General features: G+C 40.5%; 1 protein-coding gene and 1 long non-coding RNA gene across 21 annotated transcripts in view; one reads left to right on the top strand and one right to left on the bottom strand.

The window, feature by feature from the left end:
* LOC108622605 (serine/threonine-protein kinase MARK2) overlaps positions 1-22,467 on the top strand; it is a 52,238-nt gene that overhangs the window by 6,000 nt on the left and 23,771 nt on the right. For 12 of the 20 annotated variants that reach the window (XM_026811627.1, XM_026811623.1, XM_026811621.1 and 9 more), the window contains exons 1-2: positions 18,877-20,470; positions 21,162-21,426. In XM_026811627.1, the coding sequence (XP_026667428.1) occupies positions 19,833-20,470; positions 21,162-21,426 (903 nt within the window). In that variant the 5' untranslated portion in view covers positions 18,877-19,832. Of the gene's footprint in view, positions 1-3,360; positions 3,874-5,298; positions 6,112-7,596; positions 8,358-16,516; positions 16,679-18,876; positions 20,471-21,161; positions 21,427-22,467 lie in introns of those variants that run through there. The other 8 variants (XM_026811618.1, XM_018020569.2, XM_026811617.1 and 5 more) reach the window with 8 other exon arrangements.
* Positions 18,097-18,877, bottom strand: LOC113464025 (uncharacterized). Its single transcript, XR_003388855.1, has 2 exons — positions 18,562-18,877; positions 18,097-18,490 (listed from the first exon to the last, which is right to left on the bottom strand). It is a non-coding gene; the product is annotated as an uncharacterized LOC113464025 (long non-coding RNA).

The following is a 22,467-nucleotide window of genomic DNA, read 5'->3' as shown; positions in this document are numbered from 1 at the left end:
ACACAGTTAATAATTGTTAATTTCAAATGTTAATTGTTATTGCCTCACTCTGTCCGTGCATACGTACACATCTGTTGTGAATAGTGTACAGGCTTCCCTTATTTTCGTTTGGAGAAATGGAAAGGAAAGGGTTGAACGAACGTTTCCCAGAGAAGCAAGCGAGATCGATGGAATCGTTCTTCAATCGTATCGTCACTAAAAATACATTCTGTAGGCTAATATTAGACGTGAACGTACGTTCTTTGTCCTTAATGCGATGATACGTTCTGAACGATCGAAGTTTTAAAAGAAACAATTAACGGTAATTATTATCTATGGAGATATAACAATGGTGGCGGTAACTATTTTTTCAAACGGTGCCACTGATAAAAATAGCATAATGCAGTCGTTCGCCTCCATAGCCTCGACACGGTCGATAGAAGATTTCAAATTCATGAAACTTACATCGATTTGGAACAAAAATTTACATCGTTTCTTGTTTGCATCTCGAATGGCGAGTGTTATATATGTATATTTTTCCATACACCGACGATAAACCAAACCCTCCGCCTTTGATCGTTTTCAATTAATTTTTCTCACATTTGAGTTTGAATTTTGTTCTGTTTATGAAAATTAATGTAATATATAACTATAGGAACTGTTACATATTTTAGAGACTTCGGAAAGTAATTCAAGAATTTTTGGAGTTTAAAAGAAACTATCTATCAACTGAAATGATTTAGGATCCAAATGATGTTAGTACAAGTAAGTTAGGTGTTATTTTTCGCCTGATTTTTTATCAGAGGATCCCATAATTCATTTCTTACGGTGTAATTTTTTCGCGAGAGAACTTCTAGTCCTAATACAATGCCAAGGACGTGGTTCGCCCACTTCGCATTGATTATACGGGTTTGGTGGATCGATAAATCGAAGGTTAAATCCGGATGGCACGTGTACAGAAAATAATATCCCACGAAAACAGTTTAATCTTTAACATAGTATAAGGGTCTTTGCGACATCTTCCAGCCGTGAAGCTATTTTCGTTTCGATTATCGGCTCGTTTCTCCTCTTTTCCACGAGTACAATGAGTGTCAGAAGTGAGTGTATACCCCCAGCGGACAGAATTTATCATATCACGTGCATGCAATGACTCCAAACCAAAACAAAATTAATGGCAATTCATATGAGACACTGCTGAAATCATTTACTTTACATACGTATAATTTACACGGAAGAGATGTTCATTGACGAGAACACAAACACGAGGGAAATCGAATCCTTAAGTTGGAATGACGTTAACGCTATGACGATTTCCGCGAGCATTGCGTCACTCCAATTACAATGACTGCGGCTCGTAAACTTCGTGGAAAAATGTTGATTTGGCCGATGGTCGGCCGTGAGTCACAGTGAACCGTGTACGGTAAAATTCTGACATGAGGACAGCGTGACGAACCAGTCACGTTCCATGGGTGCGGAAATCTTTTTTGTTTCACGTATTCTCGACTGGTTCCTTTTAACAAAACATTTATCGATCCAAGAGATCGAGTTATTCTTCGTTTTAAAATAAACACGCTCTCGTTCCTTTGACGTTTAACACTGCAGCCGAGAGAGACGATTAACTAGGTCGCGTGTGTAGGTACGCGTGCGAAAGGGATGATGTGTCAAGGATTCGCACGTAAGATCGATAATTTTGTTCCCTCGTTTGCCCCTCCCCGCTTTATACCGAAGGGTTCGCTTTCTATTGAAAATCTCTCCAGACTCCGGATCGCGAAACTTTCCGGCCATTGAACGTGCCGACCTCACTCCCTCAACCTTTTGCATCTCACGCGACAGGTCGATCGTCTGATCGTTTGAGGGAACGCGTCCAAAACTTTGACTCGAATCTCTCGTAAAGCTGTGCAACACGGAGTTTTACAAGATACGCGTTTCCATATTTTGCAATAAAGTATTTCCTAATTAATTCGATGATTACAATTGGCGGCGAGAAGATTTCCAAACTTCTTATAACATAGCTCGACGAACTCTGGAACGCAAGATTAACATCCGAAGATTAAATTCGGTTTGAAACTTTGAAGCCGTATTGGACTTCTCAGCGACTGATTCTCTGCCGAGAATAAAGCTGAGCAAAGAGGTTTAAGAAAACGCGTAAAAGTCGAGAACGAGTTCACCTTGACATTAAATTTTTAACCGCGAGAGGCTCGCTTGATGCATCTTGCGCGATGCATCGAGTCCCAAAGTCAATTAATCTAATGGACTCTCAACTCTTCACCTCTTCGCTCTTCTACCGTGTACATGTATGCGTGCGTGTTATCATTCCCCTCTTCGTCTCCCGTTTAAGCTTCCTCCTCTTGCTCTCCCTCTCTTTCTTGCGTACTTTTAAACGCATTCGTTGCACAATGAACGTATCTATAGGCGCGGTGCGGTCTGTTTAATTTCTATTCATCCGATGTGGCACTCGATGCACGCAGAAATGCAAGCGCGTTTGCGATACGTGACTCGAGTAATCGCACGGTGAACAAAAGAGGAGTCGTAACAGGGCCTACTGACCTCACCGCCATTAAACGCCATCGATATTGCTTACGCGATACTCGCATACATCGCTTGTATCCATCAATGGCGATTGGAACCTATCGCCAGTCTGCGTGTCGTCCCACTAGTCATGCCACATAACTTATACAATATTTTGCAAACCTATTTGCATATCTCGGTATCTAAAAGCAGACAATAAGTTTCCCCAGTTTTCCTTCTTGGCTGAATTTATGTTAGATCGGATATTTTACCAAAATTTCAGAGAAATCGTATTTCGAGAGGCGAAAACTTAAATCTTCAGGGAACGTGTCATATGAACAGACCTATACGATGTATGTCACTATTGCATGTACCGACACAATATGTTTTTATATTCAGTATACATATTTGAGTTAGCCTACATTTAATTATATCTCTGTTCATGTTTTATGATGAGTCGTGACTCGACATTCGCTAAAATAAACCTTGTTTCTTCGCCATGCAGTCTTACCATCTTCCCGAGTGTTTGTAATTCTTACAAATGCACATACTGCAGTCTTAACTCTCGTTTCGACACAAGGTATATGCCAAGGGAACAAAACATATTTGAAGCTGCATAAATTTCAATAGAACCCATGCAATAACCTTTGTAACCCGATAGTAAACGCTTGTATACAGCAGTATACAGATGTGTCGATATGTGCGCGTAACTACGAGACGAGACGGCATGTAAACGAGATAGAAAGAGGCAACGCGTGTAATGCATACATACGTACACGTGCGTATCTAAAAGTGAGACAGAGAGAGAGGGGAAGAGAGACAACGTGAGCGTATCGACGGTGTAAGATCCAGTAACGAAAGAGCTCGGAGAGCCTCGCGTGTCCCCGTCACGGCCGTTCCACGCTCAGTTAGCAGGAGACTCGCGATCGAGCAGCACACTCGTTCGATCCACTCTCTTCCGATCACCCTGGTCGCGCGATCTTTCCTACGGTTCGGTTCGTTTGCAACGTCACCCAGCTCTTCCGCTCGATTTCGGTCAACCGATATAGGAAACGGAGCGGAAAACCACGTGGCACAGCGCGACGACGCGACGCTCCTCCTTTCGTCACTCTTCTTGTATCGGGTACGCGCTATTGTGTCGAGATCGGACTTTTCACACCGTTCCTGTTTCGCACGGGAGGCTGCGAAGGTGAACCAGTCGTTTTACTCCGCTCCAAGGTATACACATCGTGTTCCGTTCCCGTTTCAGTTTTTCTGCTAGTGAATGAGCGTGCGGAAAGTGAAGGTGTCGAGGAATAGGAGTCAATGATGATTCAATTATACAGCGTGTAAACTTATTCAAGGAATGTCAGCCGATTTCTCGATCGTGTCTCCAGGAAGTCACTGGTAATTCGTGTTACGAAGGCTCGCAATAGTGCTGACAGATTGGCGTTTGGTAGTATAGGGCAGCGAACCTTATTGACTAAATACATTGCATATGTCTAACAGGTAGATGGTGATAACGCGATACCATAGATAATGGCTTCTAGATTTTGATACCAAACATTATTTTCTCATAAGTACATCATATGACACTTTCTTGCGATCCTTTTTGAACGTCATAATTTAAATACTTGCTGAAAGCTTGTCGCGGTGATAACGTCATTTCTTTTAACGGTAAAACATTTACTATTAGCAATAAGTGACTCGGCAAAAGGAACTCAGCAGTAGATAACATCATCGATAATTTTTATCCTTGTTATTCTGAAAACGATTGAAAATGTCCCATTGTAATATAAATTCTCGGAAGTATCATGATCTCTAACCTTTATCAATAGGTCTGTCCATCGATCACGAGAAAAATTTGCGTCCTGATTTGTCGATCCAAGCTTATCGCAGCGAGTCGTGCGCAAAGAAAGATGCGTGACCCGAGTAACGATCGGTGCGCGACATCGCTGTATTGTGTATCGCTTTTCGATTCATGTATGTGCCGATGCAACAGGTTTTCTCTGCCGCTCGATACGATCGCTAGCCTACCACGACAAAGAGCCACTAAAGGAATAATCCTGCTCTTTCATGACGCGGAATCTAACCGAACCGGTCTTCGATAAATACTGTTCTCTCCTAGAGTCGTTCTTTCGAAGAATCACGCATTCGAGGTTTCGTTTCGATTTCGCATCGCAGAAATTTCGTGTCATTCGATTCCATCGAGCGACTCATTTCTATTTTAACTCTTTCGATTCTGCATAAATTGGCGTAAACCTACGAGGCATATGCCTACCGAAGATACGCCCAAAAGTGCGTAATTTTTGATAATATATTATTTGTCTACAGTATAGGTAAGAATATATGTATCATTTATATTCGATCCACGGGTTATTCGTATTGAATGGCTTAACTATTGTTTTGATTCTGCATGGTTTAAATATTTCAATGGTCATTGTTAGTACAGCAACAAGTATAGAAAGCTTGGAACGCACGGAGCAACGTTGCGATTACGTAAACATTTGCCGCGCAATAATCGCATGAAAGTCATTAACTGACTAGCAAACTGGAAAACACCGCGATCGCAAACTGACCGGACCTCGTGGTTGGGCAATGCGTCATGTACTCGCAACGCGATCTCCATTTGCTCTGTACGGTGCACAGTGTACAGGGTGATTACTAAGACCTGTCATTTGAAATGAACAATTATTTATCGATTCGATTTAAAAAAAACACTTTCTATAAATAGAATTGCAAATATTTATGCAAAATAAAATGGTATCAATTTAAAGAGATATTACTTAAATAAAATCTTTCTAATCTAACAGTGTTGCAATATGCAATCGACTTTCGATATCTTATATCTTTTTATATGCATACTTTATTTTTTGCACATTCAGTATTTCTGTATATGCATAAGAGAGCTCTCATTGAGCAGATACACATATTTTATCAAACAAAAATTCGTCTTATAGCCAATAGTAAAATTAATGAATATACTTAATAATTACAAATGATACTTTTATCTTAATTCACCCTGTAGATACTGTATAGCTAGGTTACAGAGCCTAAGGTTACGTACATATACATTACGTGCATATATCGAAGAACTGGCCTAATTCGTTTAACGTAACGACATTAGGAAGTCGACCGCGCGCACTCTTCTTCTCTCTTTCTGCCCGACTCTGCACTACTCTTATTCGACTCTGTCTTGCTCTCGAATCCGTGGCATCGTTGATCAGGCATCACAGTGCGTTCGCTGAGCGAAGGGTGCTCGCTGATCTCGAGTGAGCCTCCGGAGTTATAGTCGTTTCTTTATTTGTGCGTCACCGTATTTTACATTTTTAATTACATAGTGCAAAGATGGCATAAAAACAGTTTCGGAATTGGTCGATTGGTAGAACTCCAGGAGGAAATATTTCCTTTCTACGGGAGCATCAAAGAGAGAATGATGTCGTGTACAGTACACTTGCACTTCCTCAAGCTTTCAGTACATACACATGCCATTCTGTTCGTTTTAACGTGGTGAATACGAATACACCTTTCATTTTTAACGACTGATATGAGAGTATTTATGTGTATCAAAAGTCTGACAACAGTAAAATCTTACCCAATATGTACTCATTTATCGGAGTCGGAGTTCAGCAGATTACAAAATTAGTAAGTGAAGAAGTGGGATTTCGTTTCTCGATAAAGTTCGCAGAATTTTCCTTTCAGCTCGCATTTATCGTTTTCGATTCCCCGGTATGAATAGCCTTGTCATTTCACCGGATGTCCTTTACGGCTATTTGAACGCTAGACTGGTGAAACGAGCGGCCCGAACGTTCGTCGCGCCGTAAATTTGTTTCCTTTTATCGCTAGACGATAAAATAGTCGTGCATTGAACTCTAATCCGCGTTCATTGTTCGGTTAAGTTTATGTTCGAATATTAAATACGTCCGACTTGAATCGATGACAGGTGGTTGGTTCGAGTGGGTTCCGAGTTAAGTGGATTTGTCGTTCAGTATAAAAACCTTCTCTTTGTTATATCCGAAAGATTCACGGATCAAATGGATTATGTAATCCCTGTATGAAATAACGCTTAGATAATGGAGGTAGAGGTTTATCAGATTATCGAGCATTTTAACTTTACGTCACCGACCGTTCGTCCTATCGGAACGCCGAAAGAGAAACGACAGCACGATTCGAATCGATCGATAGGGAAACGTCGCCACAACCTTCGAGCATAATTGCGTTTGCAAAAATTTCCATTATAGCGACGCGTGGTGAGTAAATAAAAACACGAGGTTCCGGTTGTAGTCTTCTTCGTGGATCAACAATATGTTCCCTTCTCTCTTTTCTCGTAGTCCTCTTTGTCTGCAAGGAAATTGTAGACTATTCTAGAGTATTGATCGATGCAGATAATCTCTCGATAAACAACGACGCCTTTATCTTCTGATTATTCGTTGCAAGTTTTAAATCATGTCAACATGGCCCACTTCTATCTGTTAACTCGTTGGTAGACTGCAAATTTTCATGTAAAAAGTAATGTCAATTTAGGAAATGAAATCTAGACAGGAATTTGTTATATCTTTTAAAAATAATTCGATTTCTTGTTCTATCAATTTGTTGTTTGTCCTTGGGCATATTTCTTCTCTTTTATATTTTATGTTAATACAACTTTTCTACAAATCAGTAGTCTAGTCTTTAGAAGAAAGTGTCGATTCTTTTTTTAAAGTAGAACGTTTTCCATTACGAAACGTGATAGATTTTTCTTTTTAAGATTCGAGATGGCGAATAATGTTCTCGAGTATCACCTGCTGCGCCAATCTGGCAACACCTGCGTCTGGAACAGATTCACCTGTCCCCTAGCAAACGCGATCACGATCTTGCCATTTCGGTAACCCATAAGCCGAAGGAGAAATCGTACGAGCCGTCGCGCTGCCATTCCTGAATCCTCATTTATAGACTGCAGAATTTTATGCAAAATAAAACATTTATGAGGTCGGTTTACAAATTTTTATATTTCATATAAAGTATTGCATTCAGTTTTTAATATTCTAAATTTTATAAACACAGCATTTATAATTTTTGTACATTTACTTTTTTAGAAATGCATTAAATTGGCAGTCTGAAATTATACTTGTTCTGTCCTCGATTTTTTAGAAGTATTCTACGAATCCAATGTTTCTCGTAATGCGCGAATGTCAGTGAACAGCTATAAAATAAAAATTATACAATTCGAACAGTGATCAAAGTAGCAGTGCGCGATTCAATTGAGTTAAATGGTATCAATGGCAAAGTCACTTTAATTAATCGACGCATTGATAAGATACGCTATTCATTGAACCCGTGAAAAGTGTGCAATCTAAAATTCGTACATCGACATTGGAATTTGTCGAAGCAAACGAGAAGCTCCTGAATAGTCAGCCGCGGGGATCGGCTTTTGGATAATCGTTCACGCGTACAGATTCGAAAAAAAACCGGCAGCCATTGCGCCGCAGGTGGACAACGTGGCTGGCATGTTCGTGACGGAGACGGGTGGCCATAAAGTGGCACCTGCGCCCACAGCGAGAGCGAAAATGGTCGAATACAAGGCAATGAACGAGAACAGCGAGCGCGAGCGCGGAGGTGGCGGCGGTGGTACTCATCTGGCCGCCACCGTGAAAAATACCGTGCGACGGTTGCTGCGTCGAACAAAAAGTCATCGGGATGCACCGACGACGAATGCGAACGCGATCACCCAGACAGAGAATCGCGCGAACATCCTTCCGGCCGTTACCACTGTAAGGAACAAGGCAAACAACAACGCGAATGATCCCACTGTGAGGAGGTCCCAACCGCCAACCCTGCCGCCCACGTTCGAGCAACACTCGACTAGAAACAACGCGACCAGACGACACACCAAGTTCCGAGTCAAGCTACAGGTAAGAGAACCGCGAGATGAATGATCTAAAGAAATGATAAACGACGTTTTTGCCTCCCGTGCGTTGGGCTAATGAATAATTTGATAAAAATACTACCATAGTGAGTGATACTTATAAATGATTTTGCCAGATCAGCGTGTTAAAAATGTTATACAATTCTGATTTATATCATACGTAATACCAGATACTTTAATGTATCTTTAGATACACCCGTACGAAGTACTTTGAAGTATTTTTTATTCGAATTTTGATTCTATGTGCATAATACTTGGTATACACAATATATTTTCTACCGACGAGTCTCCTTAAGATCAGTTTTATGTAATCGTGTTGCGAATTCGTTTCTTTTGTTTCCCGCGACGATGCTTCTGAGAACAGTCGTGGTTACGCAATGAATTAACCGCGTCGAAAGTTCTCCGTTGCGGCTCCCGCTTCGATCATCGCGCCGCGAATCGATCTCGACGAGACGCGAGTAGAGAGCAGCGTGAGAAGAACTCTGAGAAGTTGGGCTCGCGATTGATACGTCCTTCGAGCGGAGGAAGTTCGAAGACAAGGAGGAGACTCTCTTTGTGGATCTTTGCCTAAAGGGGGGTCTCCGCTCGTTGTCAACAGCATAATTGACTCCGGGCTTAATTGCTCTTCGAATGTTCGAGTGGAACGTTGGACCGAGTCGACGACTTGGTTCGTTTTATTCATGTTAGTTAAAGAAGCGAAAAGTTTGTGATGTAACGACAAATCTATCGTAGAAATATTTCGATTTCTATATTTCTATCGATTTCTCACCGTTTCACTCTTATGAGTTCATTTGATTCTGATTCTATTATCGACAATTTCCACGCGATTTCTCAATCGTTTCCACTTTCACCGCGTAAACTACCGCTGTAATTTTTCTCCTCAGAGTCACGTAGGGAAGTGACTAGGATTTTACGCGGAAGGAAATTTTTCTTCCGCTATTAATACAAGGGAGCAAGTTTTATAAGATATTTTATACAGTATGAAAACATAGGATTGTACAGATCTATGTTCTATGAAAATACTTACAAGGAATGGTTTTGAACGATCAGACTCTGATGTCAATGAAATTTGACAGGCTTCCAAACTAGCTAAAACTGTTATATAACGTTTCTTCTTTGAGCTTGCTGTAATTAAAGTTAAAGGGGTGAAATCACTCTCCAAAGTCAAAACTCTGAACTGTTATCTTCAAAACGATGTAAAATAGAATAAAATTTGTTCATAAAAAATTACATAGTTTTTTGACGTTTCGAAAGAAAATACTGAAGTTAATGAAAAAGTTTGAAAATTGAATTGATACGATTGATTTTGGGGGGATGGCTTTACCCCTTAAATTTAAGTTACACAGCTAAAACACGTGTCTAATATTTTTAGCTCTTCTTAAAGCCTGCCAAATTTCATTAACATCGGAGCCTGGCCGTCCCAAACGTTTCTTCGTTAAACAATTTCAATTTAAATTATATAGTGTATGCGTACAGCAGAAACAACCGGTTGCATTTAGTTTCAATGCAAATGTCGTGCGAGGAACTAAAAACTAGAATCCAACCGAGCGCATTTTGATGCGACTGCATTTGTATTATAATGCATTTGCACTGTATTGCACCGACGGGTTGCGATAAAATGTATGGAGGACACGGAGAATAAAGGTGGTCTTCAGGCTGCAGCTACGATAATTGCTTCGTTCGTGACGCGGATTCATGCATCTCGCATCGTCTCGATGGCGAATCCTCTGTTCGACGAGATGCTAATTGGTGTGCTGCCAGCAATCGAAGCCCGTTTAAAAAGGGCTAGAGTTGTCTGAGCAGCTGCGAACGGAATTTATTCGGCGTCACGATTCGCGTTCCTTTTACGGACGAAACTCGACGGCCTGATATGCTGCTGTACGCTATCTAATCTATCATAGGCGCGTCCGTCGTTCATCTTATTTAACAGAGACGTGCCTATTTGCGTTCTTATCGGTCCGGTTAAATGCTCTCTCTATTAATTCCGTCAATCTCGTTGCACCGTATGAATTGCAGCGAGATAAGATCATGAAAGGTATTGGCTTGATAGCTAGCTATCTATCTACAAGACGAGGATACTCTAAAATTATAAATGGAATCTTATTAGAGAATGAATTTGTCTCGAGTAGGTAAGAGGTTTATTCTTGAATCATTTTTCATCGAATAAAGATCATTAGTTTTTTTCTTGTTCCAATAAAATCTCCTCGACACTACCTACGCTGTAACGCAATAACTTCTCGTTTGCTTTCCTTTCACTATTCAAGAATATATGCCAGCATCGAAGTACATGCGATCAGGACACGATACGCCTTCGCTAAGTGCACGATCGCACATCATTGCATTCGACTGCCGATGTAAAAGTCTAATTTCTCGTCTAAGAGCGAGTGTAAAAGTTGAATTTCTCATCTAAATGAGTGGAAAAGTCTGATTTCACGTTTAAGCGAGTGTAAACACTTAATCTCTAATTTAAACGAGGCCATCGTCCATATTAATTTTACTGGCAATTGCTAGTAACGTCTGCCAAGTTTTTACTGTCACATGATTCCTGTAGAAAAAATACTTTAAGGATTCATTTTCAATAAGACGGAAATAAAATTCACAAAGAGGAACGTATTCTCGCGGTCGTTCCGTTCTTTTATTCTCATTTTCAAGACCGATGAAGAAAGCGATTTACGTAATTCCGATCGAACGTACAATACCGCGGAGATAGCAGTGGTTACGAAACTGTCGACCTTCGTGTATGATGAACCCTGTTCGCGATTTTATCGCGCTGTTAGGACAGCGGAACGAATTTATGTATTTGTTCGAAACGCAGGCAAATAATGCTTCAGACTGTTCAAATATCACGGTACACCTACGTCGCTTAAAGAACGGGTGTCGCATTGGTGCATTATGTACACACAATAGTTGAAAAAAAAACTGTGTATTTTTGGATTGTTTGAGATTTAGGTTTGTTGTTAAATGTTTGTGGCACGTATTAATTCGGTGAGAAACGATTCCGAGTATTTCATGTTATCGCGTTCTGTTTGAACTTACTATACCTATGTATACTTCTCGAACAAGTGGGCGGTTGTGAAGAATTGGTTTTTCGGCCATAACGGAACGTTCGATTTCGACGTTAATGCTTTAATAAAATAGTGCAATTCTAGCAAAGATAACAGTGACATCATTCTATACACACCAGATTTTTATCAGATTGTGAATAAGAATAGAAAACTAAGAGTAGTTACTACTTTCGCTGGCTGATGCATTTAATTGGAACATCTAACAAATTACGAAGCTCCTCGTTCAATTAGAGCCACACCCATTCTTATGGTACGCAAATCTTACTCCTATTGTTCTTCTCTTGCGTAAACAGGATGACGCAAAATTATCGAAACTTCTCTTTCGTCTTATCATTTTACGCAGACGTATTATCGGAGGTCAGAAAGATTTGAGAGTTGGCTTATTTTTATATGAAACGAAAATATTATTTCGTAGCGCTTCGCGCTATCAACTTCCGCGAACCACGTGGTAGCTATTTTACAAACATGATCGTTTTCGTAAAATAGATTAAACATATGGTATACTTCTCATAGAATATAATTATATTACAGACTTTTATGTAAAACAAACATTTTTTATGTCAATTTAAAAAATGACGATCCACATTGATACCAAAAATAATGTCTGTGAAGTTAACCAAACCATGATTGGCTGAATTCTTCTTCAAAATTGATTAAAATTGTAGAGTTTCCTTTTATCAAAAATTAATTATGTCTATAAAATGTTCAGTTGTCGATACTTTTTATTTCGCAGAACACCTCGACCAGAGCAATCATCCTTTTCATTATAAAAAATGGCTAGGCTAACTTTATAGGCATGTAAAAGTAATTTAAAAAAACATTTCAGTTTTGATGTTTTCCATATTTTTATACGTTCCATTTATATTTCCTATGCATTCAATTCTTCTAAAAATGAATAAAACCCAGTGTAGACACAGCTTTAATTTGCGAATGATATAACATGTAAACTGCTGATTTTATACGACTTTATAGAAGAGTTATATATAATATGTGGAAAATATGAAGACCATTATTCTAAAGATGGAAAGGATTCCTACCTAGATTTCACTTTTTAAATTGACATTATGAATGTTTTATTTTGCGTAAAAATCCGCAACGTACTGATAAACGTGCACTTGTTATTTACAAATAAATATTAAAAATTACATTTGAGATCATATTGTAGTTTTCAATTAGTTTGAAATTTCGTAACGTGAATAATCGGAACGAGGAGGGTTGAAGAGTTGCGTAAGATCCTGTTAAAACGATGAATAAGCAGTCGATATCGGAAAATGCATTCTCGTTCCTCTGTAAATATTCTTTAGTCGACACCCGTTAACGACTAGTCAAATGTAGTTTAAACGATTCACTTCCGTGATAGCCGTCGAGGGATCCTCCATCAGCAGTACATGCATATTGGATGGGAGTTTTACCAAGGCTGTTTCCATCTAACGAGACGACAATCCTCTATCGTGTACTACAATCTTAAATAATCATTTTGGACACCTCCGTAACCGCGGATTATCTTTGACTTGTATTTTACAATTTGTCCAATATGAATAGTCGATCGATGGCTGAAGACTAGCCAATACTGGTAATAATTTTACATTATTATTTATATATAAATAAAACAGGAGAAGATAAGCGCATAAATGGGACAAAAAGTAAGTCGTATAAGAATCAATGATATCAGAGGCAAAGAATGAGCACTCAGTGGCTCTGTTATTGTTATTTGATGAAACACAACGAGCTATTTAAAAGATATCATTTTTATCGCCTATAACGCGATACAGGAATGTAAGAATTAAATACTACGTATAATAAAATTTATGTTGGTTTTACAGTAGTTTTTATAAATAATGGAAATTATACAAAGTTATAGTTTGAAATACTGTTCTTTAAATGTAAAAACTTGCTACTTGGAAATTTCTAAGTCAATCGCCAACTGCATTCATTCCACTTGCATTGCATCCCAATGCAACCGCTACAGAATTTTTTATCGTTTCGCGTTCGGTTTAAAAGTTGCATGGTTATCGGGTAATGATGAAGCCACCGTATTGAGCTATGCATACTCATGTACGTTGGGACGTACATTGAAAGATAAATATTTGCGTAAGCCAGTCGAGCAGAAACGAAAGAATTTGTGTTGAAGAAAAATCAGTCGAGTTCAAGGGTAATAGATAATAATCCTTCCTTTTTTAACCGGTTTATTGCAACCAGTTGTGCTTACCGTTTAGCGTGAATCAAACGTTAATCGGGATTGAAGAAAACTGTGTTGCTCATCTTTATAAATAACAATCCTTCCCCGCTTGTACGATTATGTATAAGAAATCATGGACTTCTTTAAAGTTTTACAACCCACAGTATAATAAAAAATATATAATTATTTTTTTATTTCATTATAAGATGATTATTTTTTTATTTCATTATATGAATTTTATATTAGATGGAGTTCATTAGATTAACAAATTCTTATATTTTAATAAATCATAGTCCATTCTTATAAGCTTCTTTCGACGGTATCAATAAATATGGCAATTTTTGTTCATTCGTTTCAAAGAATTTTAAAGTAGTGTTCGTAAAAACCTTGAATCGAAAAACTGCATCTATCATAATATGTCATGCAGTGCTGCTCCAGCTGGTTGTTTCATATCGGTAACTGAGAAACTATTGACGCAAATTAGTAAAACATATTCTTCGTTTACAAAAAGAATTGAAGGCGCACGAGGTTAAAGCGAGCATTTAGTGACAATTTAATTCGAAAACTGTTCGGATCTCGTCTTTCAATTCGCAACTACGTACAAGAATAGCGATTAACAAGCTATTATGTAAACTAGTTTTAACATTCGCTAGGCTCGTGTAACTGGAAGCCAAGCGTGGGTCGCGCGTGCACGATAAACAATTAGTAACGATAGAACATAACTCATTTCCTGATTCGTCCCGGTGTCACGCGTTATCTCGTCGGTGTACAACAATTAACGTCGGGAGATTCGTATCGTTCCAGTTTTTTCCATTCGAACACCGGAGTCAATGCGAATCAACCCGACGTGTCATAAAATTCTGCTGTCACTTCGAAGCCCCTGTGCTTTTCTTCCTTCTTTCCTTTTCTTTCGCCGAACATTTCCTTCAAAGGAAAAGGAACGAAACCGGCGAGTTATCTCGGGCTTTTATCGCAACACGAAAGTAACGAGTGTTGGCAAAGGCTTGGCAAACACGTAGGCGCCGGTGGTTCCGACTAAAGGCGCCCACGGTCTGCGACTCGAATTCATCAAGACTTCCAGACGAGTAAATCACGCGAAACGTTTCCACGTCTACACTGTTTAATTATGTACAATATCCATCATCAATTAATAGAACTTCGGAACTGCGTACGTTGCAGAACAACGTACCGTACGTGAAGATGAATCACTGAGCACAATGAATATCCTGGATGGTATTTAAAAAAAACTGGACGAATAATTTTTTCCGTCTCCGAATTCAGGCTTGATAAGCCGCTGTTCTTTTATCGGGGCATAAAAAACGATTAAGAAATTCGCCCAAATAAAATCGATCCAGATAAAGGGAACGGAAAAAGAAAATCAAGATTTGCTAATATTAGGAACAATCCGATTCCTTTGTTATTTTTTCTCTACTCGAGACAAGACACTTAGCTCGTGATTCACGTCGTTCGTTCCTGGTAGGAGAATTCCCAATAGGTGGATGTAGACAGCATTCTTCCGTATCCTGGTCATTTTCTTTCGAATGAAATAAGTGTTCACTTAGTTAAGAATCGCGAAATAAAAATGTCAAGATTTGTTTCCATTCATTTATTAATGAGAATTTTGTTATTTTCACAATAAATTACTACACTTAAATACGAAACAGATAAACCCGATTTCAATAGTTTTACCGAATACAAAAATATATGAACGTTGTTCTCGGATATTGATGATTCGGTAGAATTATCGACTTGGTCAAAAAATAGATGAAGATCTGTTATAATGGTTCGTGAATGTGACATTACTAAATCAAATAACACGGTGGATTATATGTATGTTCACATAATTACTTAATAATGTAAAATATATTATTTCCTATGCATAACTGCTTTAATTTGTCTAAAAAATCATAATTTAATTTTATTGTATTATTAATTTTATTGTATTTGTTAAACTAAGATTTGGGAAATTCTTAGTATCTAGTAGACACTGCCACGAAGAAATTCCAGAGCGTGAAGGTCGCGCTATTTCGTGACTAACTAATGACTAAGAAACTGGAACGAAAATCAGTGAAACGTTTCTCGTTATTCGTGTCTGACTCCAAGTCTACGATTCGACACCGTCATGTATATGTATACCGTCGTTTATATATTCACTATTTGTAAAATTCGCATAAATTAGAACTGACGATATCCCTCGATATTTCGTGTGAGAGAGAGAACAACAAACGTGCAGACCTCAACTATTCTTATGTTAAGTACATAGAAAACGAGTGTAAAATGTGTACTACTGTTTTCTTGGATGTCCGAATCACGCCAAGGCGGTTCGCCGCAATTATTCAGCTTTCGTTCTTCGGCGTGAAGCGTGGGCGTCGAAGCGTAATGCGTGTGCAAGTTTCACGAATTTACGATCGGCCAACACTCCGCAACGCTTCCGATGTCAATTAGTGCGCGTCTAATGGAAAGCGAACGATGAAAATCATTTGGCAGCGATCACCGAGCCGATCTCTCAAGGTCATTCGTTTAATAGTCAACGCGTTGAAAAGATGGCGGCACGGGTACCAGAGACAGTCGCCTACAGACCTGGCGTATCGGCACTTGCACTTTGAGCTCAGAATAGAGGTGGCAATGCTCGAGATAGAAAAAGAAAGATACAAGAAAGACGGAGATGGTCGCACACAGTGAAAGAGAGGCAAGTAGAAAAGAAACGGATCGGTGGTCGCCGGTCGGTTGTACGAGCCTCTCGGCGTGAGTCATGAACGCGGCTTTCGACGGTCGCGCACAGTTGATCGCAATTGGCGTGTACTCGCTCGTGCTCGCTCGCGCTAGCGAGAGGTTTTTCGCGTCGTGGCTCTTGGCCACGGCGCGGCGCGGCACGGCGGCGGCGGCGGCGGCGATGTGTCGACCACCGACCGGATGCGATCTCATCGGGAATCGGTGAGACCGCTCGACGCGAGGCGAGTTTCAGTGGCGAATCGTCGGCCGCGCGGGTTCCACGATATTTTACGTGATTTTCTTTGTTTTCGGCCGCACAGTGAAACGAGCGTGCGAGTGCTGAACGACTAGGTAACGTGACGTTTTTTATATGTATGTATACGCGTTTCGTTTCGCATAGTCGTTCAAGTATGCAGCAGCGATGCGAACAGCGTGATGCGCTTATCGCTTGATTAAAAGAGAAACAGCGAACGGGGAGGGAGGAATCGATGGAGAATAGGCGGAAAGGCAGTTCGGCGTTAACGGTTTACATAACACGCGTGTAATTCCATGTTTGCCGAGGACGGTGAACAAAATAATTAGCACGACAGTGACTAACAACGGTCTACGCGGTTTTTCTTCTACCAATCGTTTCGTTCTTAAGTAATATGGAAATAAGATCGGTGCGTTGACGAAAATCAGTGCGTAAACTTCAGCTTTCAACTACGTGGAGTAACCGTGAATTCCGATTCCAAGTTGTCATATGGCGAGCGCGCGTGAATTCACGTGGGTGAAGCATGTGTACGATTAGTATATTTTTCCCCGAGGTCAATCTTGCTGGCCACCTGTTCGATTCCTAACTGGGACCAACCAGGTTTACGGCTACCGCGTTCCAACGCAACACAATCCGACACCCAGCCCGATTTTTTTAATTCTTTTACGTCAACCCTTTCTTTATTACGCTTTCACAAATTGCGGTGATATCATTTTGCGTCGTAATTCGAAGTGCGATGCCATGTGGCCGAGCCAAGGAAGAAACGTGCACACCAAGAATGGTGATAATAACACCCTTTCCGTTCGATCGTCGAACGTATATCAATAACGGATGTACATATCTTATCGTTGATTACGGTACGGTCTTAAAGAACGGGCTTTTTTCCCAAACAAGGACGCGGGAACCTCCGAAGCGAGGCTGAAACGGAGGAGATTCTCGGTTACGCGTCGACGTGCCACAAAATCTTTGGCCACGTTCCAAAAACACTTGAAACGCGAAGAGTTTCTAATTTTGCCGGCTCGCTCTCGCACACTGGAGCATCATAACGAAAGATCCATCGCATCGTCGAACGGCGAGTCCAATGATCGAGTTTTGCGGTTCGGGCTTTGTGCTCTGAGATCCCCCGACCGCGACATTTTTTATTGCTGGGCGATACGCGCAATCTGCGATCAGCTCGATGTACAGTCTGTAAGGTAATAGCTAGACTGTGGATTTATAAAAAAATATTGAAGGTTCAGAAAGTAGAAACGAAGCATTTGATACATAGATTATCAAAAGTGAGTGTGTACAAAAATTTCTGATATTTATTTTCTTAATTGACTACAGTACAGGTTTTAATTTGCAGTAGTAGTAAAAGGAGCATGAAATGGTCATAGGATAAGTGAAATCTTATTGTATTTAGACTATAGATTCTTATCCAGCTTGTGTTTGCGGTAGCCAATTAAAAAATGCATATCAGAAACTTTTACAGTGTGCACTCACTTTTGATATTTTATGCAGTTTTATGCATCACATGGAGAGTTTATAATTTATTCTGTATATTTAATTTTTCTTTAAAGTCGCGCGGTATCGAAACAATAGCAACGCCGTAGTCGTTAAATTTATTTTTCTCACCGAAGTCGCCGGAATCCGAACTGACGCTATCGCTTATCAGCATCTACTCCACTGATAACGGTCTAACGAAGTCGAGTTGGCCGGTGAAGCGCTTATCACGCAGGGAAAATGAACCCAGTTCTTCGTAACCGACCATTCCCGTCCAAACTCGCGATCATTTCTTCGGCCTCGTCTTCCTTTCGCGGTCGATCGACCCGCGTTTCGTTCGTCGAAGTGTCGCAATGGACGTAATCCCTGGAATCGGACGATCGCCCGAGAAATGAAAAGTTCCTGTTCATTGTTCAGGTAGAGGTGCGCTTAAAGTGAACAAGAACGTTAATTTCCGTTCAGTCTGGATAACCATCGAACAAACGAAAGAGACTATTACCGCTTGGACAAGATTTTTGTGTGAACCGACGTTCAGAGTCGTTTGAACATAACAATAAACGATTAATTCAAACTAGATTTCTAATAGTTTCTGCGTATCGGAAACAGTCGATTCGATCTGGTAAAGCGCCACCCAGACGATTTCTCCGCCTCTCCGTCGCAGAAATCGGTACCGTGACTACCTATCGTTGCACACCGTCGAGGTCAACCGCAAGATTATTGCGATGGAAGGAGCCCGTGGCTCTTATCGCGTCGGCAAACCTGTGCTCGGTACGGTTCCAACTTCTTCATCGAACGCGGCCACCCTTTTATCGCATTACCGGACGAACAACCGCAAAATAACCAATGAATTTTATCCAAGCGGAAAAACGAGCATTCTAGCTCGAATTTGAGCTCGACAATTATTTGCTCGCGAAGGTGTGAATCGATTTGAGAACAGTTTGCTCAATGATCGTTTCATCGGAATCGAAATGGACTGCTCGCGAGTAGCGAGATTGATAAGCGATAAACTGAAAAAATAAGACTCGAAGTTCGACGAATCAACACCTTGGAAATACGCGTGCGTGGCACGTTTTTATCAGCCACGGTAACATCGTCCTTCTCCCGTCTTTACTTTTTCATTATTTTCACTTCGTTTTTATTCTCTTCGCCGCGATTCCGTCTGTATTCTCTCGTTTCGTTGACGATTCGAGAAATATCTCAGGCATTTGCCCAGAGGAATCTCGCTCTTTACAACCGTTTCCTTTTAGCATTCCGCTTTAATCTCTCTCGAGAGATAATAGAAATCGCTTGTCCCTGATTCAAAAAGTTCGGTTTGAATCGCGAAAAAGAATCCGCGGAAAGAGCTTTCGTGTAGCCCGTCAAAGTGTGCTGTACCTGTACGCGTCGCTGCTTACTGCTTGTCGATTCATTACACACATACGAATCTATGTCATTGTTGCCAAAAGAGAGTGAGAGAAAGGTGTAACATAGAACTACAACGGACATAGTCCGACTGGAATCGTGTCTCGTGCCTCAGGTTTTGGGTATATGATAAATGTGAAAACGTGCCGAGAGTGGTATAATCGTCCATTCATCGACGAAGATCTTCGTACAGTGAAGCAACCAGAGGATCCTTAACGAGGATAACGCATGTTTTTCTAACAGAGAATTCGAGCCGTCGAGGTGTCCGCCATTCTGCTCGGTCAATGAAGAATCTACGCTGAAGACGACCGAAACCGACGCGACGCCCCAAGGAAACAAATCTAATTCTCAATCGATTTTCTTCGAAGAATGGAGGACCGAGAGAAGCTGCTCTCGCGGACGCAGCCGGGCAGAAGCTCGATCCGATCACCAATCAGCCGGAAGAGCTTTGGGACGCAAGTTTCCGGATTCAAAACTCCGAATAAGGAACCGACGACTCCCACGTCGCCCACCGGAAAATTACGCACGCCCATGGAGGACCTGAAGCAATGGGAGTTGGTAGAATCCGAACGCGGCTTGCGCGTGGTGGAAAAAAAGAAGTCGGGCGAGCGTTTTCGACAAACGAAAGACGCGGCGCCGCAGGTGTCGAGGAAAACTTCGCCAACTTTGCCGATCGACGTGAACTTCGAGGAGAAGTTGAAGGCTTTCAAAGACTCGAAGATCGTGCAACCGATCATAGAGAACGAGGACTCGAGTAGCGACGCGAATATTCCAAATGCAAATTTGGATTTGATATTGAAGCAGAGGAAGGGTTCGGGCATAGAGAGCACGGACATGCTTCAACGATTGGAGCAGCAGGTCAAGGCCATCGAAATGGGCACTATCGCGGCGAGAACCCGTCAGTTGGAGATCAGCTCGGATTTCGAGCAGGAGATTCGATACAGCGACACGAGGTACAGGGAACACGAGGACCTGCTACGTAACGTGACAGATGACGAGGCCGAGGGGTAACGTTTTCTTCACTCTCTTCTCATCATCATCATCATCATCATCCTCATCATCATCATTACAATCGTCATCATCGAAACGAGATATATCATTCCCTTTCATGATCGCGACGCGTTGACCTCATTATTCCCCGCCTTTTCACATTAAACGCTGTTTAAGTGAAACTAGGAAGGTTGCGTTTTATGTGAAAGAGTATCTAAAGAAATTTAGCACGAAACTCTTTGAAACTTATTTTCTAAAGAAATGAAAAGTTCTGAATGATGACTCGACGAAAACCATCTTTATCAGTTATATTTTTCTGAAAGGGTCAAGGTGCCGTATCTTCTTAAAATTTGTCTTATAGCGTACATTTTAATAACTATTCTTATCGTACGATCGCCCTTTATAAAGAATTTGATTTATTTTGTTATATTTGCAAAGTGTTATCCTCATCATAAATTTGTCACCTCCACTCATTATCGAAACAATTCCATCGTACATTATTTACTTAGACGCAAACAATCTTCCTGGATAACAATTCGAACTGCCTTGTACATTATCTTAGTTCGTCTTTCTTACATTTCTCAATGCTACTTTTATTTCATTCCTTTAAAAAATCGTCCCCATCATCGAACTCGTCACATCACAAAACCGTAACAAAATTCGCTAGCAATGACGACAGTTAAAAATGATAACGAAAATGAAAAAAAGGGGGTCTCCGTTGAACCGTGGAGAGGCGACAAGGAATTCGACGGGAAACACGGGCGTCGTGACGAAGAAACCTGCGACGAAATTATCGAGGACAGCCTCGGATACGAGGCGAAGACAGGAAGCGGATATTCCGCTTCGCGCTAGGGTGCAGCAAGTACGCAGGTTTGCGCTACCGATCATCACGAAGAAAGAGCATCAACAGCAACAACATCAACAAAAACAGAGATCAGAAGTGGCGCACAAGGATGGTCAAATTGAAAAGGAGGTAGATATAGTTTATAAATAAAAAACGGAAATTGAAGTACAGATACTTGATATTCTATAAAAACTGTGACTCAACATTTAGATGATATTTTCAATGTGGCTGTACATAAATGCTGTAACAATCAATAGCTATCAATTACTATAATCTTATCTCGTTCATTTAAACTAAGGCGAGTCTATTGACTTGAAAACAGGCGTAAAATTTCCTGACATCAACTGGAAAAAATGATGAAGAAGGAAGGCATAGGGGCAAATAAAGTTTTATGTATCCAATGAGTTTAAATTCTCACGTTCTCTAAAATCAATTCGGTTGAAAATAATATCTCGGAAAACTATCGGAATAGATCGCGACGGCGGGTGGTCAGCGATCCCTCGGTCACCAATCGACTGCGACAAAAGAGTGAATGCAGCACGAGCGCATCTGTGTGCTCGGTACACGCACACGACAGTGTAGGCAGTCTGCGCTTCGTCCGTTTCAGCTACACTAACGTGGATGGCTTCCCTGTCCATTCGATCATGCGAAAAAAGTATCGCCTAACGATCGTGCCTTTTAATTACTTTCGCTCCGTCTAACATTTCTTAGTCATTCCTTTTGTAACAAATCTTCAGATTGGCACCTAGCATCTTTCCATTTTTATCTTTAACCGCCTCACATCTGCCATTTTAATCTTACGTAATACGACTGCGATAATTACTAAAACAAAGTGTGTGCAGATATCGATAAAGCATGTCTATGTTATTTTTATCTGAACCCTATTAATATTTACCCCAATTAAGATTGAAATATTAAACATGCTGAGTCGATCAAGATATTACTTTGTTTAAGCATCGTACACACATACAGATAGTGTGACTTTCCTCGCTTAGCAACAAATCAAATTTCTAGTAGTACGATAAATATCGAAACGATACCCACTTAAATGTTTAAATGTTGTCAATCGAAACCTTACGTGTTTTTCAATTACTTGGACCTAATCAATTAAAAACTGATGTGCAGCAAAGAAAGGGTTACCTCTTATTCGGGTTGATCAGCTGACCAGAC

The sequence above is a fragment of the Ceratina calcarata genome, unplaced genomic scaffold (assembly GCF_001652005.2).
Source record: "Ceratina calcarata isolate Rehan_Ccalc_2016 unplaced genomic scaffold, ASM165200v1 scaffold23.2, whole genome shotgun sequence".
Taxonomy (NCBI): domain Eukaryota; kingdom Metazoa; phylum Arthropoda; class Insecta; order Hymenoptera; family Apidae; genus Ceratina; species Ceratina calcarata.
This window is presented reverse-complemented; position numbering and strand designations above follow the sequence as displayed.